General features: G+C 34.3%; 1 protein-coding gene across 1 annotated transcript in view; it reads left to right on the top strand.

The window, feature by feature from the left end:
- Positions 1–23,196: 23,196 nt before the first annotated feature.
- LOC106458999 (nuclear receptor subfamily 1 group D member 2-like) overlaps positions 23,197–25,992 on the top strand; it is a 52,179-nt gene continuing 49,383 nt past the window's right edge. Inside the window, exon 1 of the mRNA XM_022385369.1 lies at positions 23,197–23,259. Within this exon, the coding sequence (XP_022241077.1) occupies positions 23,197–23,259 (63 nt within the window). The remainder of the gene's footprint in view (positions 23,260–25,992) is intronic.

Raw genomic sequence — 25,992 nt, 5'->3', positions numbered from 1 at the left:
TGTGGCATTCATTTTGCCTTCTAAAGGGAGTAAGGGGACAAGGGCATGCCAGAACAACATGCCCCGAGTCATGAATCCACCACCATAAGCCTGGATAGTTGGGACTACGCAAGAGGCGTGAGTTATTCTTGTCGTTACATTCTTCACAAGATACGGAGGATATATTTGTGTGAACGATGTCTTTAAACAGCCTACCAAGCCTAGACGTTCACCCACTATCATGCCTATTTTGAACGCTGCAATATATTTGCTCTTTCTTATATATGTTAGACTGACTGCTAACGTACTTGTCTTATACTGTTACAGAGATCATCTGACACATCATGTGATCAACCTAATTGGCACTTACAGCTCACGTCATGCCTAATTCTCTGAAAGGGTACACTTCCTAATATAGTGGCTAGACCCTATATATATATATAGAGTTTAATATTTATTATAAGATGGTAAACTTTTGGAGGAAACATTTCACACCAATAGTAGCGTATTAGCAATAGCCAAGGATTAGAGCATCAAGAATACTTAGGAAAATACACTACATGCTAGACTACAGGCCAAAGAACAAAAGAAGGAGACCACGTCTGTCTGCACTCTTTTGAAGTCTCAATCAGAAAGTAATTTTGAATTATAGTCTGAATTGGAAAATGGCTTCAGTTTCTTTGCCAATCACCCTCAGCCTGACCTGGATATCTCATGTTAAATTCGGTTTGTTTGTTGTATTTCACGCAAAGATACTCGAGGGCTATCTGCACCACCATTTCTTACTTAGACGTGACAGATAAGAGGAAAGGAAGCTAGCCAACAACACCCGCCGCCAACTATTGTGCTACTTTTAAACAACAAAAAGTGGAATTAGCCATCACATTATAACACTTCCACAGCTAAAATAGCGAGAATGTTCGATGACAGGATTCGAACCCGCGATACCCAGATTGCAAGTTGAGCATCCTAGCCAATCAGGGCATACTAGGTCTTTAGAGTCGGGTAGGTAGCGTCTTGTAATCATACAAGAGCCATCAAGATTCTGAAATCTAAATGGATTGTAGAGACAGTTTAGACTGGCATCAACTATACAGGCTACACACTTAGGACTAAATTTGCATATGGCCAACAACAGACTTACTAGTTCTCAAAGAAATTTAACAAAATTAAAAATTTTTATCTAAACTTTTAGGTTCCTCTCATAACATTGTTTCTAACATAGGGCCACTGTACCCACGTACTGGCACATATATATTCATGCACGTCAACCATAGTTATCCATAATCATTTTACATATTTTTGCAAACGTCATCCTTTTAAGTGGTGGGTCATACATCCGATCTACCGGATCACTAATAGGTTTAATTTACAGTCAACCGATTTCTGTTCTATAACCAAGAACAATAACGTGAGATAGGGAAGTTGATTATCCTGACCACTTCAGAGTTTATACAACCCCTTAGACCAGATCATCAAAATGGGGTTGATATAGTGAAATCTACGTTTTCACTACCACTCCGAATATTCAGTAAATGGCAGGTTATTGAAAATAGCCCTCTGACAAATGTGGATTTATTCAGGAGTTCTGAAAAGAGGTATCAACTGCTTACAATACGTCAGCTAATGTATCTGCAAAGGTGTCAGTGAGTGGATACTCCTCATCCCTCTTAGTGAAGTATGACAATCAGCACGTTAAGATTATCTCTTTCAGTAGTTGACAGTGACTTGACAATGATCACGGCTGTTCACTGTAATAGAGGAATTACATCTCTCTTCTTTGGATAGTCTCGACGTTTCTCTCAATGTTCTAGTATTAACTTAGTTAAAACCTTCTCTGGTGAACTTATTCCCTTATTTCGAGCAAACTTCAGAGAATCTCTTGCTTTAGAGGTCTCAAGTAATTAGCTACATATTTCAAAGTCTGTATTTGTGAAGGTGTAACAATTGTAATGATCACCATTTCATAACCTGTTCATAAATATATGAGAGATTGCTGGCTTGTCTTCTTCATTCTGTGCTGGTATGATTTATCTTGCTGAAGAGACTGCTGGCTTGTCTTCCCATTCTGTGCTGGTATGGTTCACCTTGCTGGAGAGACCGTTGGCTTGCCTTCCCCATTCTGTGCTGGTGTGATTTATCTTGCTGAAGAGACTGTTGGCTTGCCTTCCCCATTCTGTGCTGGTGTGATTTATCTTGCTGGAGAAACTGTTGGCTTGCCTTCCCCATTCTGTGCTGGTATGGTTCATCTTGCTGAAGAGACTGTTGGCTTGCCTTCCGCATTCTGTGCTGGTATGATTCATCTTGCTGAAGAGACTGCTGGCTTGTCTTCCCCATTCTGTGCTGGTATGGTTCACCTTGCTGGAGAGACTGCTGGCTTGTCTTCCCCATTCTGTGCTGGTATGGTTCACCTTGCTGGAGAGACTGCTGGCTTGTCTTCCCCATTCTGTGCTGGTATGGTTCACCTTGCTGGAGAGACTGCTGGCTTGTCTTCCCCATTCTGTGCTGGTATGGTTCACCTTGCTGGAGAAAGTGCCCTCATCACTCTATTCTGGCTTCACCTTACTGAAGAAACTGCTGGCTTGTCTTCTCCATTCTGTGCTGGTATGGTTAACCCTGCTGGATAAGAAGCGATTTCCAAGATGCATTAGGATTCTGCAGTGCCTCCTCCTGAAGCGTCTGTAATTTAATATGTGTTTATGTCTTTATACTTGTAGTCACTATTAAGAACAATTATTTTCATGAACTGGACGGAGTATTTTATAATACTTAGTATTGAATATGTCTCTGGCATTTGTGAGTGGAAGTGAAGTTGTATATTTATTGTTGCTTTATAGATACTACATTACTCAAATAGATTGTTTAAAATAAACAGTTTTATAGTAAGCATATGCTCAACTTAGACTATTTGTTTTGACGAATCTAGTTAGTTATTTTTAATACTTTGAATGTTTGTTTTAAGTTAATTAGTATTTGAAACGTATTACTGATCAAACTGCCAATAAAAACTAGTCACAAGACTCACTAACTCTTTGATTTTTTAAATCAATCTATTATAAGAACGTATAGCTACGATTATGATTAAGAAAATTATGCTCATAGCCGTGTTTTTAATACCATACTTTTGTTCATCAGAAATGTGTTTTCACTTTTAAGACCCAGATTTAAGAAAAATTAAGTTCGTATAGTATTAAGGATAGTGTTTTCTGTAGATCCACAAAATCTAGCTTAAACAGTAAACTTTTGGCTGAAATTATACATAACTAATCAAGATGAAACAACATACATTTAACATAATTTGTCTACTTTTCATTACCTAATCAGGTTAATTGTAAAGATTGAAATTCTACTTACAGAATGACGGATCATAACTTTTAATTGCACAAACATATACCGATTCAGGTATAAATTGTTAAACAGTGTTAAAAACAGCAGATCATATACTTATTTTATCACCAAGTTCTAAAATGATTTCGATAGGAAGCCAATTTTTCGCTCTAATTGAAGAAGACATATGAGAATTATGAAAGTAGAAAGCCTAACCTTTTATGAAAGCTTCTTCTTGTTTATTTGTGTTATAATATTTCGTAAACATAGCTAGAAAACGTTTTTTTTATCAGTTACTAAGGGGTTAAATGACATTGATTGTGGAGTACGAAACCTAAAATCGATGAATTGACTCGCTGAAGCAAGTAAATGTGTTAATGTCTGCACTTTACTTTTTGTCTGCCTACCCAACACAAAGGAACATAAAACTATTTGCGTGACTAACAAATCTTAACTTGTACACACATACAAACTGATTTTTTCTTTCTTAGGTTTTCTTAAAGCTTGAGTCGGCGATCCGAAACGACTGCTACACTGAAATATTTTGCTCTACTTACTATGCGCCCCATGAACGACCGAGAAAGGGAGAGAGAACAGGTCTAAGTTTACTATCTCACCTAATTACAGGATTAGAACCTGAGGGCAGAAGTGCGTTGATTAATACTTCGTCTCACTGACGTCTCTACTCCCCCGTCCCCCTGTCGATGTGTTCTTTTCTTGCTCAGTTCAATAAGAACACATTCTGTTAGTTTTCTTGGTTTAAGATACTCAGTTATTTTGTATGCGTACGTTCTATTATTTGTTCAGTTTAACACCAATTACATTCCATGAGTACATTATATTTTTTATTTCTTGAATTCACTATTTTCGGGTATTTTGTATTGGCAGATTCTGTTATTTGTTCAGTTTGAGATATTCATTTATTTTCTATGAGTGCGTTCTTTTACTTGCTCAACTTTAGTTAATTCTAACAACTAGAGATAATGTGGACGAACTGAATTCAATAGAAGCTGAAGAAGACAGGTGCCTCGTCAGTTCTACTAATCTTATGGATGAACTGTAAAGGCCACTCCCAAAACACTTACCTCCTCTCATGCGTATAACAAGCACATTAAAAAATATGAGCATTGACTTAATACTTGATCACATTTATACGTACTTAAGGCAAGCTTGATGGAACTGAATCATCAAAAGAAAAAGAAAATGGCTGCAGATGGCGAAAATATTTAAAATACTTCAGACAAAGAGAATAATTTTGAACATAAAGACACAAACATCAAAGGATTTAAAAATGATTGTGTATATTTAGTCAAAACATTTTCAGAATTTCTAGATTTGATGAAATACCTCGTTATCGATTTTGTTTGAAGTTAAGCACAAAGCTACACAATGGGCTATCTGTGCTGTGCCCACCATGAGTATCGAACCCCGGTGTTCAGCGTTCTAAGCCCGTAGACATGCCGCTGAGCCACCAGTTTAATGGCCTAAAATATTACTCATTAATTACATTTAGAAGATCTTTTAAACAAAGTTACAACAACTTCACTTATTTTATAGCGGTTTTAAAAATAAGTTTTCAAAGAAAAACTAAACAAAAACAGTTATTAAGCTATTAGTTAGGACCAAGTATATGCTCACGATAGTATATTACTTACATTAGGCATAGAATGTAAGTTGATCTAATGTGAACTTTACTTGAATACCAACTGTTCATCGTAAGGCTACTATCGCAGTCAACAATAAGAAAGAAAAGAGTTGAAGTTTAAAACTGGAGATGGTCATCTTAGTTATCAATAAGAAAGAAAAGAGTTGAAGTTTAAAACTGGAGAAAGTGATCTCAGTGAACAACAAGAAAGAAAAGTGTTGAAGTTTAAAACTGGAGAAAGTAATCTCATTGTTGACTGAGATGACCTTCTCCAGTTTTAAACTTCAACTCTGAGATGACGTTCTCCAGTTTTAAACTTCGACTCTTTTCTTTCTTATTGTTGACTGAGATGACCATCTCCAGTTTTAAACTTCGACTCTTTTCTTTCTTATTGTTGACAGTTTTAAACTTCAACTCTTTTCTTTCTTATTGTTGACTGAGATGACCATCTCCAGTTTTAAACTTCGACTCTTTTCTTTCTTATTGTTGACTGAGATTACTTTCTCCAGTTTTAAACTTCAACTCTTTTCTTTCTTGAGGGAAGGTCATTATACACACACACATATATATATATATATATATATAATGTTAGTTAAACGTGACTTTTCTAGCTAAGATCGTTCTCACGGTCGACCACGCCCGAACACAGGTACCATTTCCCGCCGGATTCATTAGGTAAACGTGTGTCCCTTTCGATACAACAGTTAATAAACTTTTACTCTCATCAGATCGGCAATGAACCAGTACAATTTGATGGGACGATAAAGAAATGGATTGCTTCCGTTCTCCGGGGCAACCACCTCAGGTGTCTCGGGGCCCTCTAACGATAACTTAGGCCGGTGAAAACTTTCGTCCTACCCAGTCGGTTATCCCACGGCATCATTACAGTAAGGTAATTAGTAGCGTCTTTCATACCAGTTTAAAAAGGAGATCATTAAAAGCTTTAAAAAAAGAGTGGCACATTTACCATCGTTGAACTAGAGTTTCATAACAAAAATAAACGGGATATATGCTAAATTGTGTGATCAAACGAAAGTTTATCCACAAACTACTATTGTATATCTTAGGCATAATGTACCAGCAATTTAAGCTTTACTTTGTACTTTAACAAATCAGCAAATTCCTAACTTTACTAAAAACCAGAATATAATTTATGTTATGTTTGTTTGAGGGCGTTTGTATACCTTTTAAGGTTCTCTGTTTTCTGTTATTAGTTCTGGCCAATGGAGAGTATAGTTAAATAATGCAAAGATCTGCTCGTAAATGTTTACCTACCTATCCATGCATCTATCTATTTATTTTTATCTAAGTATCCGTGTTTTGAAACGTGATTTGTTGTTTTAGGAAAAAACATTTTCCATACTTTTCTGACGTTTTTGAAACACTACTTTCGTGTTTGTAATTTTTAAATTGCTGTTCAGACTCTCTTTTAAATGTTGCATGCAAACAAAGATCTATCTAATAAATTATGATCACTTTATGAAAACAATGTAATTCTCAATCGCTAACTCAATATCAAAATCACACAAACAGATTGCTATTAGTTGTATAGCGGTTAAAAAGATATATATGAATCGAAATACGTACACAACAAGTCCAGACTATTAAGTATTTCGTTAGAGCCCAAGAACATGTTAATTAACGTATATCATAAATAGGTATTATTAAAAATGATTAATTTTTAAACTGTTTGAAAATTTAACTCGGAATCTTTCGCATATCTTCTGTAGGTTATTACATGTTATATTTAAAGACGATCCTTTTGTCGTGGCCTTGACCTCACAAGAACAGTTGTTTCGGATAATGCTGCACAAGGGTTATCTGCACTAGTCGTCCTTAATTTGGAACTGATAGACTAAAGGTAAAACAGCTAGTCAATCTTGGGCTACTTTTGTCTGATCAAATAGTAAGACTTGACTGCCACCCGCATAAAGCACCCATGGTCCCAGTGTATGGAGGTGTATTGTGTTTTTTCTTTTTGTGGCAACGAAAAACAAATCATGAACCCTCAGATGCATTTACGCTCTTCATCAGAAAGCGTTATTTCACTCCTACATTAGAGTTATGAAATATTGTAATATTTTAAGAAGCCTTACCTTATATAAGTAAACTTAACTATAAAGTATGAATTTTGCAGTTACTGTCTTCTAAAAAATACATAACATAAAATCTTGAAGTAACAATAGAATTATCTTAACTAAGAGGTTTTGTTGACAGTTTTTGCTTTGTTTTGCCACCCTGTGGCTCAGTAGTATGTCTAAAGATTTATGACGCTAAAACTCGGGTTTCGATATCTGCGGTGGCAGAACACAACTTTGTGCTTAACAGCGAACAAACAGTTTTTATTATTTTCAACAACTATTAAAATGTCTTTCCATTGTGTTTATAAATTTACACCTTAACATTCATAGCAGGAGTATCAATTTTTATATTTACACTTTTAAGATTGTGAAATTTCACTTTATCAACACCAAAGGTTATGTTTGTTGGAATCACATCCCCAGCACATTTTTTTTTTCTCTTAGAGTGTACTATTGATACACACCTGCAGTACTCTTTATGATTTTTTTCAGGTGCAAATGTCTCTATACTACAGTCTTGGCCAAAATGTTTGCCCAGTATTCTATATTGATGTTATTGTCTACATGCATGGAGTAGTTATTGAGTAAATACCCGAGTAGTAACAGAGAATGTAGTGTATGATCGGATAAACATGTATGACTTGTTATTCTGGTCTGTAAAAGTTGTTTTGAGCATTTGTTTGTCAGCACACACATACACATTTGTTTTGTATAAAAGGGTGTACTTTTGGTATAATCTTTTTCGAAACAGATCAACGCTTTGTTCAGGCAGTTTCACAGTAGTTGGTACAGAGTTATGCCACATCAAGTGCCAGAAGTTATAGGGCTTCATCTTGTTTGACTGTCTAGAAACTGTATGAAGCAGACGAACATTGCAAGAACAGTGTAGTGTAACCAGAATCCTGAAACGTCATCGGAGTGCAAAAACATTGTTCCTGGAAAGTCTACTGTTAGACACCGAAAAACTACCATCCGAGATGGCCGTGTTTTGATTAGGTTGATACGTCAAGGTAGAAAGAAGTCTTGCATCACTTTACGACAGGAATGGCATGAACACGTTCATTGCAGAGTATCCAGAAGAATAATGAATAGGAGACTGCCCAAACAAGGTCATTTTGCAAGAAGGACTATCTTCAAACCGTTATTAACCAGAATTCACCGCCGTCACCGTGTTACTTGGGCAAGACAACTTACAGTTAGGACACTGGCGATATGTCATCTTTTCATATGAGTTCTGTTTCAAGCTTGTTAAAGATAATGGTAGGATTCCTGTTCGTCGTTTGTCTGAAGAACAGATGAGGGAAGACTGTCTTTACCACAGCGAACACACAGAAGGTGGTGCAGTACATGTTTAGGCATGTATTCATCATGGTGGGGAAAACTGCTCTTTATATCCTCCAGGGAAATGTCAATGGCACTTTGCACAGGCATCACATGGATGTGATATTTTTGCCATATGCTAGGGAAAGGTTTGGTAATAACTTTGTGTTCCAGAATGACAATGCTAATGCCAAGGAAGACCTTACAAGATTATCATGGCTAGCAAAGTCTCCGGATTGTAATAACATTGAGAACTGTTGGGAAGAACTGAGACGAAAAATTTCTAACCAGCTACTTTAGTTGAGTTGCAGCGCCCTATAGTGACAAATTTGGATGATATCACGGTGGATTACATCAATAAACTCATCGACAGCATGCCACGTTGCCTTGCGAAGGTTATTATAGTACGAGGAGGACCAACCAAGTACTGAATGTTTAATATGAACAAATATAAGGTTACAGACACTATCTATAATAATTTGAGGTTACATTTTGTCATATATTTCTGGTAAGGTTTTTTGTGACAGGTGAAATGCTGAATTACACGTCTTTTTACAGTAGTCTGATAAAATTATATGCTATTCTAATAAATTGTTTATGACGTCCATAGAACCTGCCTCATTATACAAATTACATATGTAGATGTTTAATATAACATACGTTTCTCAGTTTGAGAGTTACTAAGTATATTATTTGTATTCCATCTTAATAATTATGATCATATATGTTACAAAATATGCAAACATTTTAACCAAGATTGTACAGTTGAATAGTTACCATTAGAGATGAGATTGTACTTATTTATACATAGATACAAAATAGCAGAGACCCACAAAACATTTGCGGTCAAATTAGGTATCTTTATTGCAACAGTACGCCTTTAAATACAGGATTTGTAGAATAATACAAAATAATTCTAATCGCAGACACCGAAATCCACTTGTCTTAGGCCTAACATTATTTAAGCCTTTATTAAGTACAGCCTATATTTGATAAAGGGATAAATTAACATTCAAACTTGAGTACATTTTTTGGTTTAGTTTAGTTAGGGCTAAATTTTGCGGTACTTAATACTATCAATAAATAAACTTATAATGTTATTCTACGAAGTAACGTTAGACTTTTTGAAAAACTTTGATAAGCTTTTAATATGTTGTCATACAAAATGTCTACTAAAGTATATATATACACATCTGCCTTTTGTTTACATCCATTGATTTGTTTGTTTGTTTGTTTGGTAATTAAGCACAAAGCTACACAATGGGCTATCTGTGCTTTGCCCACCACGGGTATCGAAACCCGGATGCTAGCATTGTAAGTTCGCAGACATACCGCTGTGCCACTGGGGGCTACATCCATTGAAGTACTCGAGCATGTACATTTATATAGTAAGTTGCGCGCGCATTTTCAGGAAAGACAAAAAGCTGAGTATTATTTTAGTAGAGGAAGAGGTCTGCGTAGAACATGACCCTCCTAGATCCCGATCCCGATCCAGACTTGTTTCGTTTCGTTTATCAAAATAAATGTGTAGGTAAGTAAGGATAACATGCTGGTTTGTGTCGTTATTATACTAGTGTTCAAAGTGCTTATATAACGTTGACTTTCCGATAAAGGCAAGTTTCAAACTTAAAAAAAGACATATAATTAGACTGTGTGTTATTAAACATCTGTAGAGTTATATTAGTTAGTTGACCTCTCCATAAAGAAGTAAGTTTGTCAACATTTAGAAAAGGCGTTTTATCATTATCTGCCCGTAATCTTACTGTTTTTGTAGTGCGTTAAGTCTTTTCTGTTCATTTAACAGAGGAACTTTAGAGAATGTTCATGAATGTTTTTATTCTACAAAATGCGCATGATCCTGCATAGATATCTCATTCTTAACGGGTGTGTATTTTATTATCGGAGTATTATGATGTAAATTATATTACCTAATTTTCTTTTCTCACTCTCCATTTTCTCTCCTGTTATTCTCGGAACATCAGTTTCGAAAGCTATTGTATTTCAGAATTGCACGTGCGTGTAAAATTTTTAAACCTTCCATTTATATTTTATCATTTATTCAAATACTTATACTGTTGTTGTAATAGAAAAACCAACACTTTGTGGTCTCTGTATGAATACAACAGCAAGTTTTAAAGAAGGTCGTTATTAGATAAGCATGATTTTCTTCATGTTTAACAAACATTGTTCAAGTAGGACCAGGAGGCTTTACATCACGACGATTATACACCCATCACTTATACATTCAGAAAGTATCTTAAAGCGGCTAAAACACAAAACTCTATATTTTGCTTGAGTGTAAAAAATATCTCGGTTTTAAGCCAGAAACTTGTTATTATTTTAAATGTTTTAGAGGCATTTAAAAAAATCAAAACACAAAAAAGTAGATGAAGAAGTCAATTTTAACTAAATTATAATAATGTCATTTTCAGCTTTATTTGATGTGATGAAATTCATCTTTGTTATAGAAACAGCTGTTCCAGACCCACCTCACCCCAAAGGAGGAATGGGTATCCGAAATGTCTTTTTTCTTTGGGGGGGGGAGTATTTTTAAGTGAATACAGTTAGTACAAAAACAATCAGCTTTGAAGGTTTACCACTACACGTACATTCAATCATAGTTTAGCCAAAACTTTCGAAAAAAATAGAAGACAGGAAAATTACACAGAATAGATCATCCCACTTAGTTTCATGTTTCCCTTTTCTGGTGTGTTAATATAATATAATGCACCTACATAACACCACGTTAGTGCCTTAAGCTTGCTTGCTAACATAAGCAAAAAGGTCATACGATTTAGGAAAAATCCCCACGCTGTTATACCCTAGCTACGGGCCCTGAAAATAACGGTGACGTGTTTTGGTTTCAATATTTCTATTGCTGATTAGAATCAAATTTTCAAATACAGTTACAAGACACACTTTGTTAAATATTTTGATTAAAAAGATTGAAAGCAATGACCCCATTAACGAAGAATGTTTTAATCATACACCCATTACAATTTACATGCAATTAAAATAGATGGGTTAAATACTACACAGCTCTTTAAAATTTCAATTAATATAAATAACATTTAATATTGCAGAGCCATTATAAATTGCAATTGAAATATTTAAGTTTCATATTATAAATAGCTTTTTGTTTTATAGACATTGCAAAGTATACTTAACACGGGCAACATTTTCTTTATTGTACAAGCATTGCAATTGGAAATAAAAGTGAAAAAAGTCACATTCACTCAGAAATGTTTATATTTACATTTCTCTTGAATGTGTTCAATAATAGTGAAGAACATTTAATATTTTATAGCCATTATACTCTGATTAGCCACATTATTAGTAACCTTTCTAATATCGGTTTGTTCCACTTTTTTCCGCGATAGTAGTCTAAGCCCGGCGTGGCATAGATTCTACAAGATGGCGGAAGGTTCACAGATGTCGGCAGAGAACTGTGAAAGCAATTCAATGCTCAAATGGCTATGCTGACTGAAATAAATGGCTCTTCAACTAAATGTTTGGGCAATACGAATATGTTGGTTTGTTGCTCTTGTCAACCAGGATGGTAAATGTTTGGGCAATACGAGTATGTTGGTTTGTTGCTCTTGTCAACCAGGATGGTAAATGTTTGGGCAATACGAGTATGTTGGTTTGTTGCTCTTGTCAATCAGGATGGAAATGCAGCATTGTAGAGCGGACATTATCGTCAACAGCTTTCAGGAATGAATTACATTATTTTATTACCAAACTCTTATTACAACAATATCCCACACCATTATACCATCTCTATAAGTATGCACTGTCAGAACACCACAAGAAAGATAAAACGGTTCGTATAGTTTTATCCAAATTTGCTCTATCGTCAATACAGAGAAGGATTAAAAGCGACACACATATTAATCATCACAAGTTTCCATTGTCTGTAGTACATTCTCAAATCACTGAAGACATCTTTTTCCGTTATCATTTGAGATAAGCAGTTTTTTGAACTGGTTAACGGCTGCCATATTATAGATATTTTTATTTTCTACGCGCGGTTAGATTGGAGATAAAATAATCTTGACACTGTTAAAAGAAATGACCAGTTCGGCAAGTCTGACACTTATTAACTTTAGAAACTTCTCCGTATATCGTTTTTCCCTGGTTTGTCATTTTTGATTGTGGACACAGTTTTAAGCGGCAGATTTTATCCTTTTCGGCTGATACCTGATGACAGATGTATCTGAACAGGCAGTCAAGGAGAAACGGTCATTGCTAAAAGCTTTCCTGCTACACGGGTCCCACTAACTTTACCCCTCGAAATTCGACTGTATCAATTGTCTTGGAAACTCACAATGATATGATTACAACTCTACAATTATATAGCTTTAAACAATAGCCTGGCATCATGTGATTTGTAAATTATGCATTTGCAAATGAACGTAAAGTTCTACAAACCTTTACAAAATTAAAAAAAACACAACTTTTTGTTAATACTGTGATAGCTTTGGTTTAAAAGGTTGCATAGTGTGTGTGTGAATTTTAATGTAATCCAAGAATTATGTTGCAAAAATATATCATAGATCATTATTCTTAGAACGCATTTTGTATAGTACTATAAGCTGTGGACATATTCTAATGTACTATATTCTGTCTGTATGTTTGTTTGTCTGAAGAACACCTTATGCACACAAGGGGTTAAACAGCCAGTTCAAAGAGATGGTGTAACTAAAGTGTAAAAAGGACCGAAAATGGCGAAAAAGAGTGAAAAGGGAAGAAAGAGAGTTAAAAGAAACAAAAACAGATGAACAACGAAATGGAGCCAAAAAAGCGAAAAAATAATGAAAATGCACGAAAAAACAACAACTAAGAACAAGTGAAAATGGGAATGAAAAAAAATATAATGAAATGAGCAATATAATCAATTTCGTTCAACTTCTCATTCTTGAAAACAAAACATGATTACAGGAATATAAAATACAAGTGCACATAATCAAGGCAATTTCACTTCTTTCCGTATTCAAACCATCAGAATAACGTAAATCGTGCAAAAAAGAAAAAAGGAAAAGAAACGAAGGTCACGTGGCATCTGATTACTCGTCCACATGGTTCATACTTGTTTCAGTTAGCTTATCATGATTAACAGGAATTGTTATTGTTTTATCATTTGTATAATTGTCGCTTCGATTCAAAGCAATTACATTCGTTGATATTGACGTTTTCGACTTCGATGATGGCTCTGTTTACCATTCTGTGCCACCACTATTGTGTAACCGTAATGAAGTTAGACAACGTATTTACTAAATACCCGTAACTTCCTTGTTTTAACTCTGATTTTGAAGAGGCTTGTTCTAGATCTAACCCGAGTTCCATGAAATTCATGTAATAAAATGAAAGCAGTATATACTTAAGAGTTGATAAACCGCTTTGATATTCAAAACTAAAGCGAAAAACATTAATAAATAACAAGTAATGCATTACTTGATTAAGGAAGCACATTATGCTAATATAATCATAGGTAGGCAAATAATGATTTATAAGAATTAATAATACTTATGCTTATAATTTATTGTTTGCGTACCTGTTATTAAGTAAGGAATTATCGTACAAAATGTATATTTAAATCTCTGTCATTCCAACTTTATTTCCTTCAACTTGTAGATATAACGAACAATGATAAACAGTAATATATAATATGACAGAATCATAAAGTACAAATACAAATTGAATGTTTGTCTCAAATATATTAATGTATACAATAGTCGCAATAGTTTAATTCACAATATTAAATTACTGTATGATAATCTATGAAATAAGGATGACTTAGAGGTCTCTACAAGTCTACACATGAACGAGTCCCAGTTTGTTAATACATAAAATTATCAAAGGATACAGTCTACACAGTTTTTAATACATAAAATTATCAAAAGTTCCTGACGTTTTATGTACCACAGATTGTTCCCCATTATTCATTTTAATTCTATCGTCTGTTCGATTCATTTCCTTTCAATTACAGACCTATATGGTTCAGGCATAATGATCCATAATTTTGAACCACAGACCAAAGGAAAGGCAGTCAGCCTTCCACCTGAACCAGTTACTTTGAACTGAATAGTAGGATTGACTATCACTACTGTAACACATTCACAGCTGAAAGTGTGATACGTGTTTGGTAACAACACGTCTCGAACCCAAGACCCTTGGATCTCCAGTCCGATACTTTGCCATGCTTGTGCCATCGTAATTATAAACATAGGTTGTATGATATGTTTCCTCACTTATGGACTACAGTATTTAAGCCTATATATTTTAAAACGTTTTTAATTTAAATTAGTTTAGTGCCGAAGGACAGAGTTGATGAAGAAAAGTCACAGAATTATTTCTATCACATGGACACATCGCTATTAGAGCATGCTCCTACGTATTTATAGCCAGTAATTTCGGACTCTTTATGTATTAATTAAAATCCATGAAAACAAGCTTTTGGACCTTGCGACATTTTCTCTTCTACACAGTTCTTTGATCAGCTAAATAATGCTTACCATTTCTTTCGAATTTTTTTGTCACATAATTATTATTCTGTTTAGGCTACATTAGGTCTCATTGGGAGCTGCCGCATTGATATTAAAATTTTCGATATTTGTCATTTCCAAAATAAAACAAATATTCGAACTCTATCAATCTTCTCTTTGTATAGAGTTTACAGAATCTAGTTTAATAGTTTTTGTCAACCATTATCAATATTCTTAAAATCGGCTATACCTCAACCCTAAGGTACTTTGACTTGATCATTTACAGAATCTAGTTTAATAGCTTTTGTCAACCATTATCAATATTCTTAAAATCGGCTATACCTCAACCCTAAGGTACTTTGACTTGATCGTTTACAGAATCTAGTTTAATAGTTTTTGTCAACCATTATCAATATTCTTAAAATCGGCTATACCTCAACCCTAAGGTACTTTGACTTGATCGTTTACAGAATCTGCTTATCTACTTTAATAGTTTTTGTCAACCATTATCAAGATTCTTAGAATCGGCTATACCTCAACCCTAAGGTACTTTGACTTGATCGTTTAGCCTAGGTGCGTGCGCATAAGGTGCCCTTTAGTTGAAAATTCCGGTTTTTTCATTTTCTGTACAAAATTTATCGTTTATTTTTTTCAGGTTATTTCGTTCATCAATTTCTAGCGTAGGTAGATTACGATCATGTTTTTGATAACATCTGTAAAAGTAATTTCTTGAAACTTGCACTTCTTATATAAATCTCCATTTTGTTTCATAGTCTCATAAGGTTTTGATCTTATGACGTTCTGGCTATTTTGTCAGTTTATTTGTTGTATTATTAGTGTATGTTTTTGATTTTCATATAAGATAAATATTTTGTTTGGCTTCTGCTCTACCCAGCTTGTAGCAAGAGAAATATGTATGTACCTCTAGTACTCACAAGCGGATTAACATTCTTCTCGACAGTAGTCAAGGACAAAGAAATATTTACTTGAGAAAACAGTGTTTACTGTCATTGAATGGAAAGTTTTACGATAAATTTTAATCATACTGGAAGCAGAGCATGTAAATAATTTTACACTGTTCTACAATAATACTCGTATAAAGTTTGTGTCTACATACAAATCATAAGTTGATACAGCAATGCGATAACCTGCACATTTTAGCTTATCGCTTTGACAGATCTAAACAAAGTAATGTTACAGGATGAGTGGCTGCCATGAAAACGGTTGTCTGGCTACAAGTGACCGTCAAGAGCAATAGATTTATTGATGGTTGTCCAGTAACCTATCTAAATAACTTCATCCATGATAAAGCAGATTATTTCCCAGTAGGGGGAGGGGGACTTTCCCATCGTGCTGCTCCTGTTTTCCCTGTCGGGACCGCTTGACCTTTGGTTTTTCCCAAGGTTGCTTCCCATTCGCAATCTCTTACAACTACCTATGCGTGACAGTTGAGCGCACCTTTATTAATCTAGCCATGCTGCTCCTAGATTTGATACAGCACTTGGTGGGAACATGTCGCCTCCACCTGCCCGGTCACCCACTTGCATTAGGTAACTTGTACTCACCCTACACCATTAGGTATGTGTTGTATGCTATTTTTAGACAAACACATATAGCCACCGAGACTCTAACAAAATTAGTATAACCTAAACACATGCAACAACCACTATTTGTTATACTATTCAAAATTTACAGCAAAAATGTACACAATAATATGATTTAGATAGCTAGAAGTAAGGCTTGCCTATACATTTTTAGTTCAATAGCTGTATATATATATATATATATTATGTTTCGAAAGAGAACTTGTAGCTATGTACAGTAACATACGGCCAAAAAATATATTTATTCCAGGTAATAATAACAATAAGTTTCTAGAAACCTAACTAAGACAAGTAACATTTTGAAGTGAAGCCACTTGACCATGTCCATTAACCAATTCCTTCGTAGGAAGTTTAGCGACAGATATGACCTAATATATTTATTCCAGGTAATAATAACAATAAGTTTCTAGAAACCTAACTAAGACAAGTAACATTTTGAACTGAAAAGCCACTTGACCATGTCCATTAACCAATTCCTTCGTAGGAAGTTTAGCGACAGATATGACCTAAGCGTACTTTCCATGTAGTCACGGTATAGTACTACAGTGAGGCACCAAACAGTTCATGAGTGAGGTAATGGTCACGACGTGATCTCTTTTCTCAACTTTAGTTAATTCTAACAACTAGAGATAATGTGGACGAACTGAATTCAATAGAAGCTGAAGAAGACAGGTGCCTCATCAGTTCTACTAATCTTATGGATGAACTATATAGGCCACTCCCAAAACACTTATCTCCTCTCATGCGTATAAGAAGCACATTAAAAATATGAGCATTGACTTAATACTTGATTTGTTTTTGTGAACCGGAATTTCTTTTAACTTTATAGTACATATGAAAAGGATTATATACTGGTAATGACTTGCTGATTAGTAAAGGAATAAACAATTCTCAGGCTGAGATTCATTAGTCATTAATTTATCATTTCTTCAGTTACCTGTGCGAAAATAAATAGGACTAAACAATTCAGTGTACTGTGTGTAGATGAACACTGGCATTGGTGTGAATACAATAAAAATGTTAAAGTTTCGGTTGTACGATAAACTTGTTTTAATAAAACATAAATAAATAGATAAATTAGAAAACAAAAACGAGTTTATTCCAATAACAATAGGGAAAACGAAAGAGTTCTGTTTCACTAGCGCATCTTGTGAGAAAGTAACACCAACTAGCGAGCTGGACAAGGACGTTAGAAATCCTGGAACTCTGCCAAACTATAACCTTGGATGAAAATTTAGCCATAAACACCTTCCTGCACTACTAACGCAACACATATATATATATATATATATATAATATATATTAAGTAAGCCTTTAAGGGCGGAATACTCTGTTGCTATGCTGCTGACAAAGGTTACTGCCCCAGTTATTATCGGTTCAACAATTGATTCTTCATCTTTTACTCGTACAGACCAGATGAAGAGAGGATGATTAGATGGTTAAAAACTAATAAGAAAGCTGTAATATCCGTAAACCGTAGTGACTGACCAAAATCCGGCAGTTTTATCATTCTTCTCAACCCTAATCCTTACACTTAACTTCATAAAAGATCCATCAGTAATGAATTGGATTAATAGGATATATTGATGATAACTTAAAAGCAGTCCAATGTATAGATAGATTAGAAAAATGTATTTAAAAAACGTGAGGTCTTTAAGAAGTTGGATATAATTTATTTTCTGTAGCAGTGCTCTATACAATTTTTGTTTTCTCGAATATTTTGCATAAAAATGTGTCCTATACAATATTCTTTTTCCGAATGTTTCATATAAAAATATGCCGTTTTTCTGAGTGGTTCTTTCACATATAATTGTTGAACTCATAAACATTTCACAAAAACACTCTAATAAGACATAAAAAATAAGGTATTCGAAATGTATCCATAAGAGAAACCAGATTATAAACTGATGTGTTTGTAAGATTTTTGTCTCGGAATTCCAGTGAACATCATGTATTAGATATCTTTCCTGTTCTTGAAGTCTAGTGTGCTTAATAAGGTATAGTGCTTGGTGTGCACTTCAGATATAATTTAAACGTAAAGTTTGTTATCCTAAGGATTAACTAATCCAATTTTTACTCTTCTTTGTATATACTGATAGTTTTGTTTATTGTATAAAAACTATTGTCAAGTCTAGCTGACATTACGAGAGTGAATGACACTTGTCATCTCTTAACATTTCTCTGTGATTCGTTTACAGAAAGCATTAATCAAGGACACACATTAATTTAAAGTCGACCACAGGTGCTTTCTGAAGATAATAATTTATTCAAATCGAAAGGACAATGCCAACCATGACATGAAATATTATCTTGTGTTAAATTCACTGGTTTTGTTAGGAAAAATAACCAGGCCTGGTGTGAAGCGACATGCTTCAATACCATGATGTTCTGCTGTCCAGATTGTAAATGTGATAGCAGAACCATTATATCTTCTTGATTGTAATATCTGTGTATGAATGGAAACAATAAAATATAACAAATATTCTATGTTCGGTTACACAGATTATTGTAATCACTGGGGTTTAAAGAAAACTAAGCTAATATATAATTATTGGAGTGGGTGTCCGCCGTTCTTGCTCAGCTGGTATGGGAATTACTGGTCTCCTATGATTATGAGATGTTGTAATCTGATATAAGTGAAACAGATGTGTTCGTTGTGGGTTTGAAAAAGGAATAAAGAAGACAGAAGTTCAAAGTAATAAAACAAAGACCGGAGATCTGAGGGAGAGAATGAATAAACTGAGAGAGGGGAAGAAGAAAGTAATATTCTGCTCGCAAAAAACAAAACCTAAATATACGTGTTGGCAAAATGTCTGAATTCCTCCTTTATGCAATACAAATTCTGAAAAATAACTTGTTTCACTTTTGTTTCAAAAAAAAAAAATCTAGAACATTACTGGATTTCACTTTCTTGTTGTAAAGTAAGAAAAAATACTATAGACTACCTACAAGCAAAACTGCTAGATAAGTGTGAGAAATGTTTAAATCAAAACCATTCGATAAGTGTGTTACTCGTTTGGTTTCAGATCTATATGAAGATACGCATTTTAAGTTTGTAGCTTTATCGACATTGTCGCCAATTTTCTCATTATTTTTCACCGTAGATGCCCCCAATAGCACAGCGGACTTACAACGCTAGAAACCGAGTTTCGATACCCATGGTGAGTAGAGCACAGATAACCCATTGTATAGCTTTGTGCATAATTACAAACAAACAAACAAACACCGTAGACATTTCATGATCAAACAGTTAAAATTACTTGTTGAACTGTTACCAATGGTTTTCTCACTAAAATCTATAGCAAAATTAATTCGAATAAATCTGATTTACTTCTGTTAAAAGTGTAGTTTAAAAAATAAATTATTTTCTGTTAAAAGTTCATGGACACATATTCTCAATGATAAACTATATATATTTTTGCCGAGCGTGACCTAGTGAGTAACATACTTGGACTGTGAATCCAAAGATTTATGGATTGCTATCCGTTCTTGAAAAACGAACTCCACACTTAGGGACTGTGAGTGCCTTGTAACAGTGGTTATACACTTAGGGTCTGTAGGTAAATTATAACAATGGTTACACACTTAAGGACTGTGGGTGCGTTATACCAATGGTTGTCAAATCCTGCTATTCAGTCAAGTAAGAGTAGTCCAAAGAGTTGGTGGTGAGTGCTAGAGGCTGTGGGTGCGTTATACCAGTGGTTGTCAAATCCTGCTATTCAGTCAAGTAAGAGTAGTCCAAAGCGTTGGTGGTGAGTGCTAGAGACTGGGTGCGTTATACCAGTGGTTGTCAAATCCTGCTATTCAGTCAAGTAAGAGTAGTCCAAAGAGTTGGTGGTGAGTGCTAGAGACTGGGTGCGTTATACCAGTGGTTGTCACATCCTGCTATTCAGTCAAGTAAGAGTAGTCCAAAGCGTTGGTGGTGAGTGCTGTTGAATAGCTGATGTGAATGTAGCACATCAATTCAAAATTAGGAACAACCTACACAAAGATTATATCCTTTGTATATCTTTGTATGAAACTATGACATCTTTTGTTTTTTTCGAGCGTTTTTCTAGTTCCGTATACAACTGTTAAACTTTATTAATGGAGGTTACCTTTTAACGTTTCTACCCAAGATCTCTAGATTATAAAAACGTCTGGTGATGAAAACAGCGTGTGAAAGTTTTCTTTACACATTTGCATGCATTTCACAAACCGGATTTATTTACTCCGATAATTTATATTCACGTAATTATTTTATGGTTACGTGTATGAATGTGAAGAGGTTTAATAGTTTTTTATTTTACTTTTTGTTTATTTCTGTGTGATTTCACCAACAAAAAATAAATCAAGCATTCTAGATGCACACATCACTAAGTAGGTGAATGCAGAACAAGAAAGACGGAGGTTAAAATGAGCTCCCACCTTTTTCTAAGTAACTGTTAACGCAATTCACATTATAAAAAGGTGTTTATGAATTCTTGAGCCTTCCGTTTCAAGAACAAAACCAAGCGCATGGTAAACAGATGTCTGCACCTATCCTGCCCCAACTAGTTTTGCTTACATAAATAACAGTATATAAAGGTGTGTTTATGGCATCAGTAAAAGAGTCAGGGAGCAATACTTAACTTACTGAACGTCTTTTTTCCAATAATGGATCATATTTTCTTAAGATAGGAGATCATTCAATTCAAGCCAAAAATCGGTGATATTGTGTTATGTAGTAGTGCTATAGTAAACTGAGGAAAATGACTATCAGTTATGTATGAAACCAGTAGATCAATGTGTTTATATTGCAGTTACCTAATAACACCAAGCTGGTTGTGTTCTATATGTCGTAAAGATAGACCGGTTTATTAAAGTAATTTTGATATTGTAAGAAAATGTCAGGCCTATTATACTATTAATTAAGAAAAAGTTGTTTAACACCTTGATAAGCAAGGCAACGCCTTATGTTTTGTTTCTGTTTTTCTGGGGTTTTGCTTTCCCAATGCCGCAGAAAATTTCGAGTCCATTTTTTCCTTTGCGATAAATTATCTGCTAATTTAAAAATTTCCGATATTTTTTCCTGGTCTTATAAAAGTTGAGGTGAAGGTAAAATAACCACATACGGAGTTTCCGTTCTACACTTTAAATACGTTTTTACAAAGTCTACTATAGAATATTGACTTTCTTTCAGAAATGTTTCCAACATATTTATTCTATTTTCTGAAAATGATGAATCATACCAACTCCCGAATTTCTTTGCCTTACCTGGAAATGGTGAAGAGTCCTATTCTTATTTCTTTTTTGATAAGAACATTCAGGGATTTTAGCCATTCATTCTTCATTTTATGATTGATCTTTATAAGATACCTTACAGCAGTTAGTGTTAAGTTATCGCTGGTTTGTGTTGCTTCTCCTTTGTTAGAGTTAACCGGGTAACCAGTAAACCATTAAGTGTATAATTAAATGCACTCTGGTTGTCAAGGGATCGACGAACAGCCATAAACTGTCCGAATTTTATTTCTTGAGGAAATTTTTTTGTATCACTCGAATAGAATACGAAAAAATATATAGAAATTTTATTGAAATATAACGATGTCTTAATAAAACCACGTGACACCGAAATATTGCGAAAATGCAGTCCTACCGAACATTCCACCATATTGAATATGGATATTCTTGATGTGCGGTCGAAACCACCATTATTATTTATTTCGCCAAATTCTGTCGTTTCATCTATGGCACTATAGATTTTATTTACTTATTTATTTTTTAGGAATGTTAGTGAATCAATGTTTCAGTAATTTAGCATATACACTTATGCTGATTTGACAGCTGAAATATCTTTTCCTAACTATGGTAATATAATATATCTTTATCACGTAGATGATTTTCTAATGTGATAAGCGGATGTCACAATATCCAAAGGATGTGCGTATCATTTACAGGGTAAATTTTATATATAGAAACTTAAATACGAAGCTAGCATATACGTGTTTCTATACGGACCTTCTATGAACGAATCAATTTTGAAACAAGTACGTGAGAGAGAGAGACAGTACTGTACAAACTAGTTTTGATGGTTGGGTTTATGCATATATACATATAATTAAAAGTATGTAGTCTAATGGCTTCTGGAATATCACATTAAGTCTTTTGACCGACTATAAAAGTCTAGAAGGGTCTTTTGATCTCTTGTCTCCTGGTCTTGAATTCTTCCTGTCTTTATCCAGCAACCAAGCAAGATCATAAGGAAAAATGAGAAGCGGATCAGCCGAAGAATTAAATACACAAATCTGATTGCAAATAACATTTTTTTTTCATTTTTCCCTTGTTTTTTTTTCTTTGCTGACCATGTTGGATTTATTCTCTGCATAACATTTAAAGGATCTGCATTTTGCGGATACTGTACACTTACCTGTTGAATATCATTGTATTTGTATACCACACTTGCTTTGGTTTGATTTTTTAAACAGCTGTATTATGCCAAATACGTTAGGAAGAATCAGATTCCTCACTAAAATTTCCTGTATCTCTCTATTTTTAATGTCAATGGACTTCTGAATCACCCGATATAGTGGTCTTACACATTATTATATTGAAGCTGTTCAAAAACCATAGTTGGAACTCAAAGAAGACATTTGAATGTTTCTCTTATTTGGAGAACCATGAAATAAATGAAAGCCAACTAATTATAGTAGTGTGTTGGAAAATAAATATACAAGTGTATCGAGGTGTGTTACCTGTATATGGAACCGATTCCAAACAGAATAGTTATATATATGGACATGGCCGAGCATTATCGCAAACACAAACTTATTATTGCTATGTGTCGATTTTCGCTCACCGCAGTAAGATACTGCTCCTAAAATGAGTCATATGGATCAGATGTTCACAAATCAATCAGATTTTACAAATGAATGAGAGTCATGTCAGTGTATAACGATTGATATAAAAAACAAGTCCAGTAAACCAGCTGCATTTTTGATCACAGTCCTTTTCACAGGTGAGTTGCGCTAGATAATAGAAGAATTATATCTATTTAGAGAGAATCTGAAACCAGATACACTCCTGGGAACACCCTGTGGTCTTTATGCCACAGTATGGCAGGCATTTGGACCTAACTTTAGCCTAATGAATAATAATGCCATACAGAGTCTGCTAAACGTATTGTTTCAAGAAGATGAGGTTATCTGATGTCGTCGCATCCCGGCAAGGGACACCGGATACTAGGATACGCTGGAAAAAGAACTCTTTCGAAAGGATTGTCGAAGGTACTTTAAAACATCTTCAACACTAATCTTGAGCCTGGATATCAGGCTAGCTTTGTTGTTCGTGGTAGCTATGCAACATATGGAAAAGAAAAATTATGAAGTGCTATAAAGATTTACATTTACCAAATGTTTATCTATAAGCATAAATGGTCATTCATCTATAGTTCAGATCACACGAAGAATCATAAGATTCCTGATTTCATAAAAATAAACAGTGGTTTTACTTTATCACAACTAAAATATTGTAAGTTACAACAATCCTTTAATTGTTTTCTGTAGTGTAAGATATCATTACATGAGAGATAAATATATGATTTAGTTCCTTCCTCTCTTTTAACTCTGCATGAGACATAAATATATGATTTAGTTTCTTTCCTTTTTTTTTAATTCTGCATGATAGATAAGTATCTGATTTAGTTCCTTCCTCTCTTTTAACTCTGCATGAGACATAAATATATGATTTAGTTTCTTTCCTCTCTTTTAACTCTGCATGAGAGATAAATATCTAATTTAGTTTCTTTCCTCTCTTTTAACTCTGCATGAGAGATAAGTATCTAATTTAGTTTCTTCCTCTCTTTTAACTCTGCATGAGAGATAAGTATCTGATTTAGTTTCTTTCCTTTCTTTTAACTCTGCATGAGAGATAAATATATGATTTAGTTCCTTCCTCTCTTTTAACTCTGCATGAGAGATAAGTATCTAATTTAGTTTCTTCCTCTCTTTTAACTCTGCATGAGAGATAAATATCTAATTTAGTTTCATTCTCTCTTTAACTCGACTTACGAGTGCAAAATGAGCTAAAAAATTAAAAACATTAAAATAATTTAGGTTGTGTGAAAATATAATAACTGTTTACAATTTTACAACGAAGATTAATCATATTCTATAAAACAGTTTAAACTGAAATGATATACAAACAGCAAATATAGCTACCGAGTGTAAATGGTAGGGTATACAAACAGCAAATATAACTAACGAGTGTAAATGGTAGGATATACAAACAGCAAATATAGCTACCGAGTGTAAATGGTAGGATATACAAACAGCAAATATAGCTACCGAGTGTAAATGGTAGGGTATACAAACAGGAAATATAACTAACGAGTGTAAATGGTAGGATATACAAACAGCAAATATAGCTACCGAGTGTAAATGGTAGGATATACAAACAGCAAATATAGCTACCGAGTGTAAATAGTAGGATATACAAACAGCAAATATAGCTACCGAGTGTAAAACCATTTACACTCGGTAGCTATATTTGCTGTTTGTATATCCTACCATTTACACTCGGTAGTTATATTTGCTATTTGTATATCCTACCATTTACACTTGGAAGCTATATTTGCTGTTTGTATATCCTACCATTTACACTCGGTAGTTATATTTGCTGTTTGTATATCCTACCATTTACACTCGGTAGCTATATTTGCTGTTTGTATATCCTACTAAGGATATACAAACAGCAAATATACCTACCGAGTGTAAATGGTAGGATATACAAACAGCAAATATAGCTACCGAGTGTAAATGGTAGGATGTATTGGTATTAGATGTGCCTTCGAAAATAACGTTGAGATTAAGTTTTTATGAAATGTAATCTCTATTCTTAAGTCTCTTATAAAGGATAGATACGTGTGGTCATCTTATCTCAGAATGTCTCGCACTTAAATTATCATTTGGCGCCTGTATTCGGCTATGGGGAGGTACGTTACACAAAATGAAATAGATTAGAAGCAGAAACGGTAATAATGTTGAACAGATTATTATAAAAGAGACTCATGGGAAGTAAGAGAAATGTATCCTTTGAAGTTAGCCCTCAAATCCCCATTATAGTCACAAACCTGTATAAACAGTATTATAAAAAATAAAATGATTAGATTAATGTAAAAAGTGGACGATAGTGAAGCGCTATTATAGGTAGTAGGGATACTGATTTTGTTATATAAAAAGTGGACGATAGAGAAGCGCTATTATAGGTAGTAGGGATACTGATTTTGTTATATAAAAAGTGGATGATAGTGAACCGCTATTATAGGTAGTAGGGATACTAATTTTGTTATATAAAAAGTGGACGACAGTGAACCGCTATTACAGGTAGTAGGGATACTGATTTTGTTATATAAAAGTGGACGAGAGTGAACCGTTATTACAGGTAGTAGGGATACTGATTTTGTTATATAAAAGTGGACGAGAGTGAACCGCTATTATAGGTAGTAGGGATACTAATTTTGTTATATAAAAGTAGGACGAGAGTGAACCGCTATTACAGGTAGTAGGGATACTAATTTTGTTATATAAAAGTAGGAC

Source organism: Limulus polyphemus, unplaced genomic scaffold (assembly GCF_000517525.1).
Source record: "Limulus polyphemus unplaced genomic scaffold, Limulus_polyphemus-2.1.2 Scaffold544, whole genome shotgun sequence".
NCBI lineage: Eukaryota > Metazoa > Arthropoda > Merostomata > Xiphosura > Limulidae > Limulus > Limulus polyphemus.
This window is presented reverse-complemented; position numbering and strand designations above follow the sequence as displayed.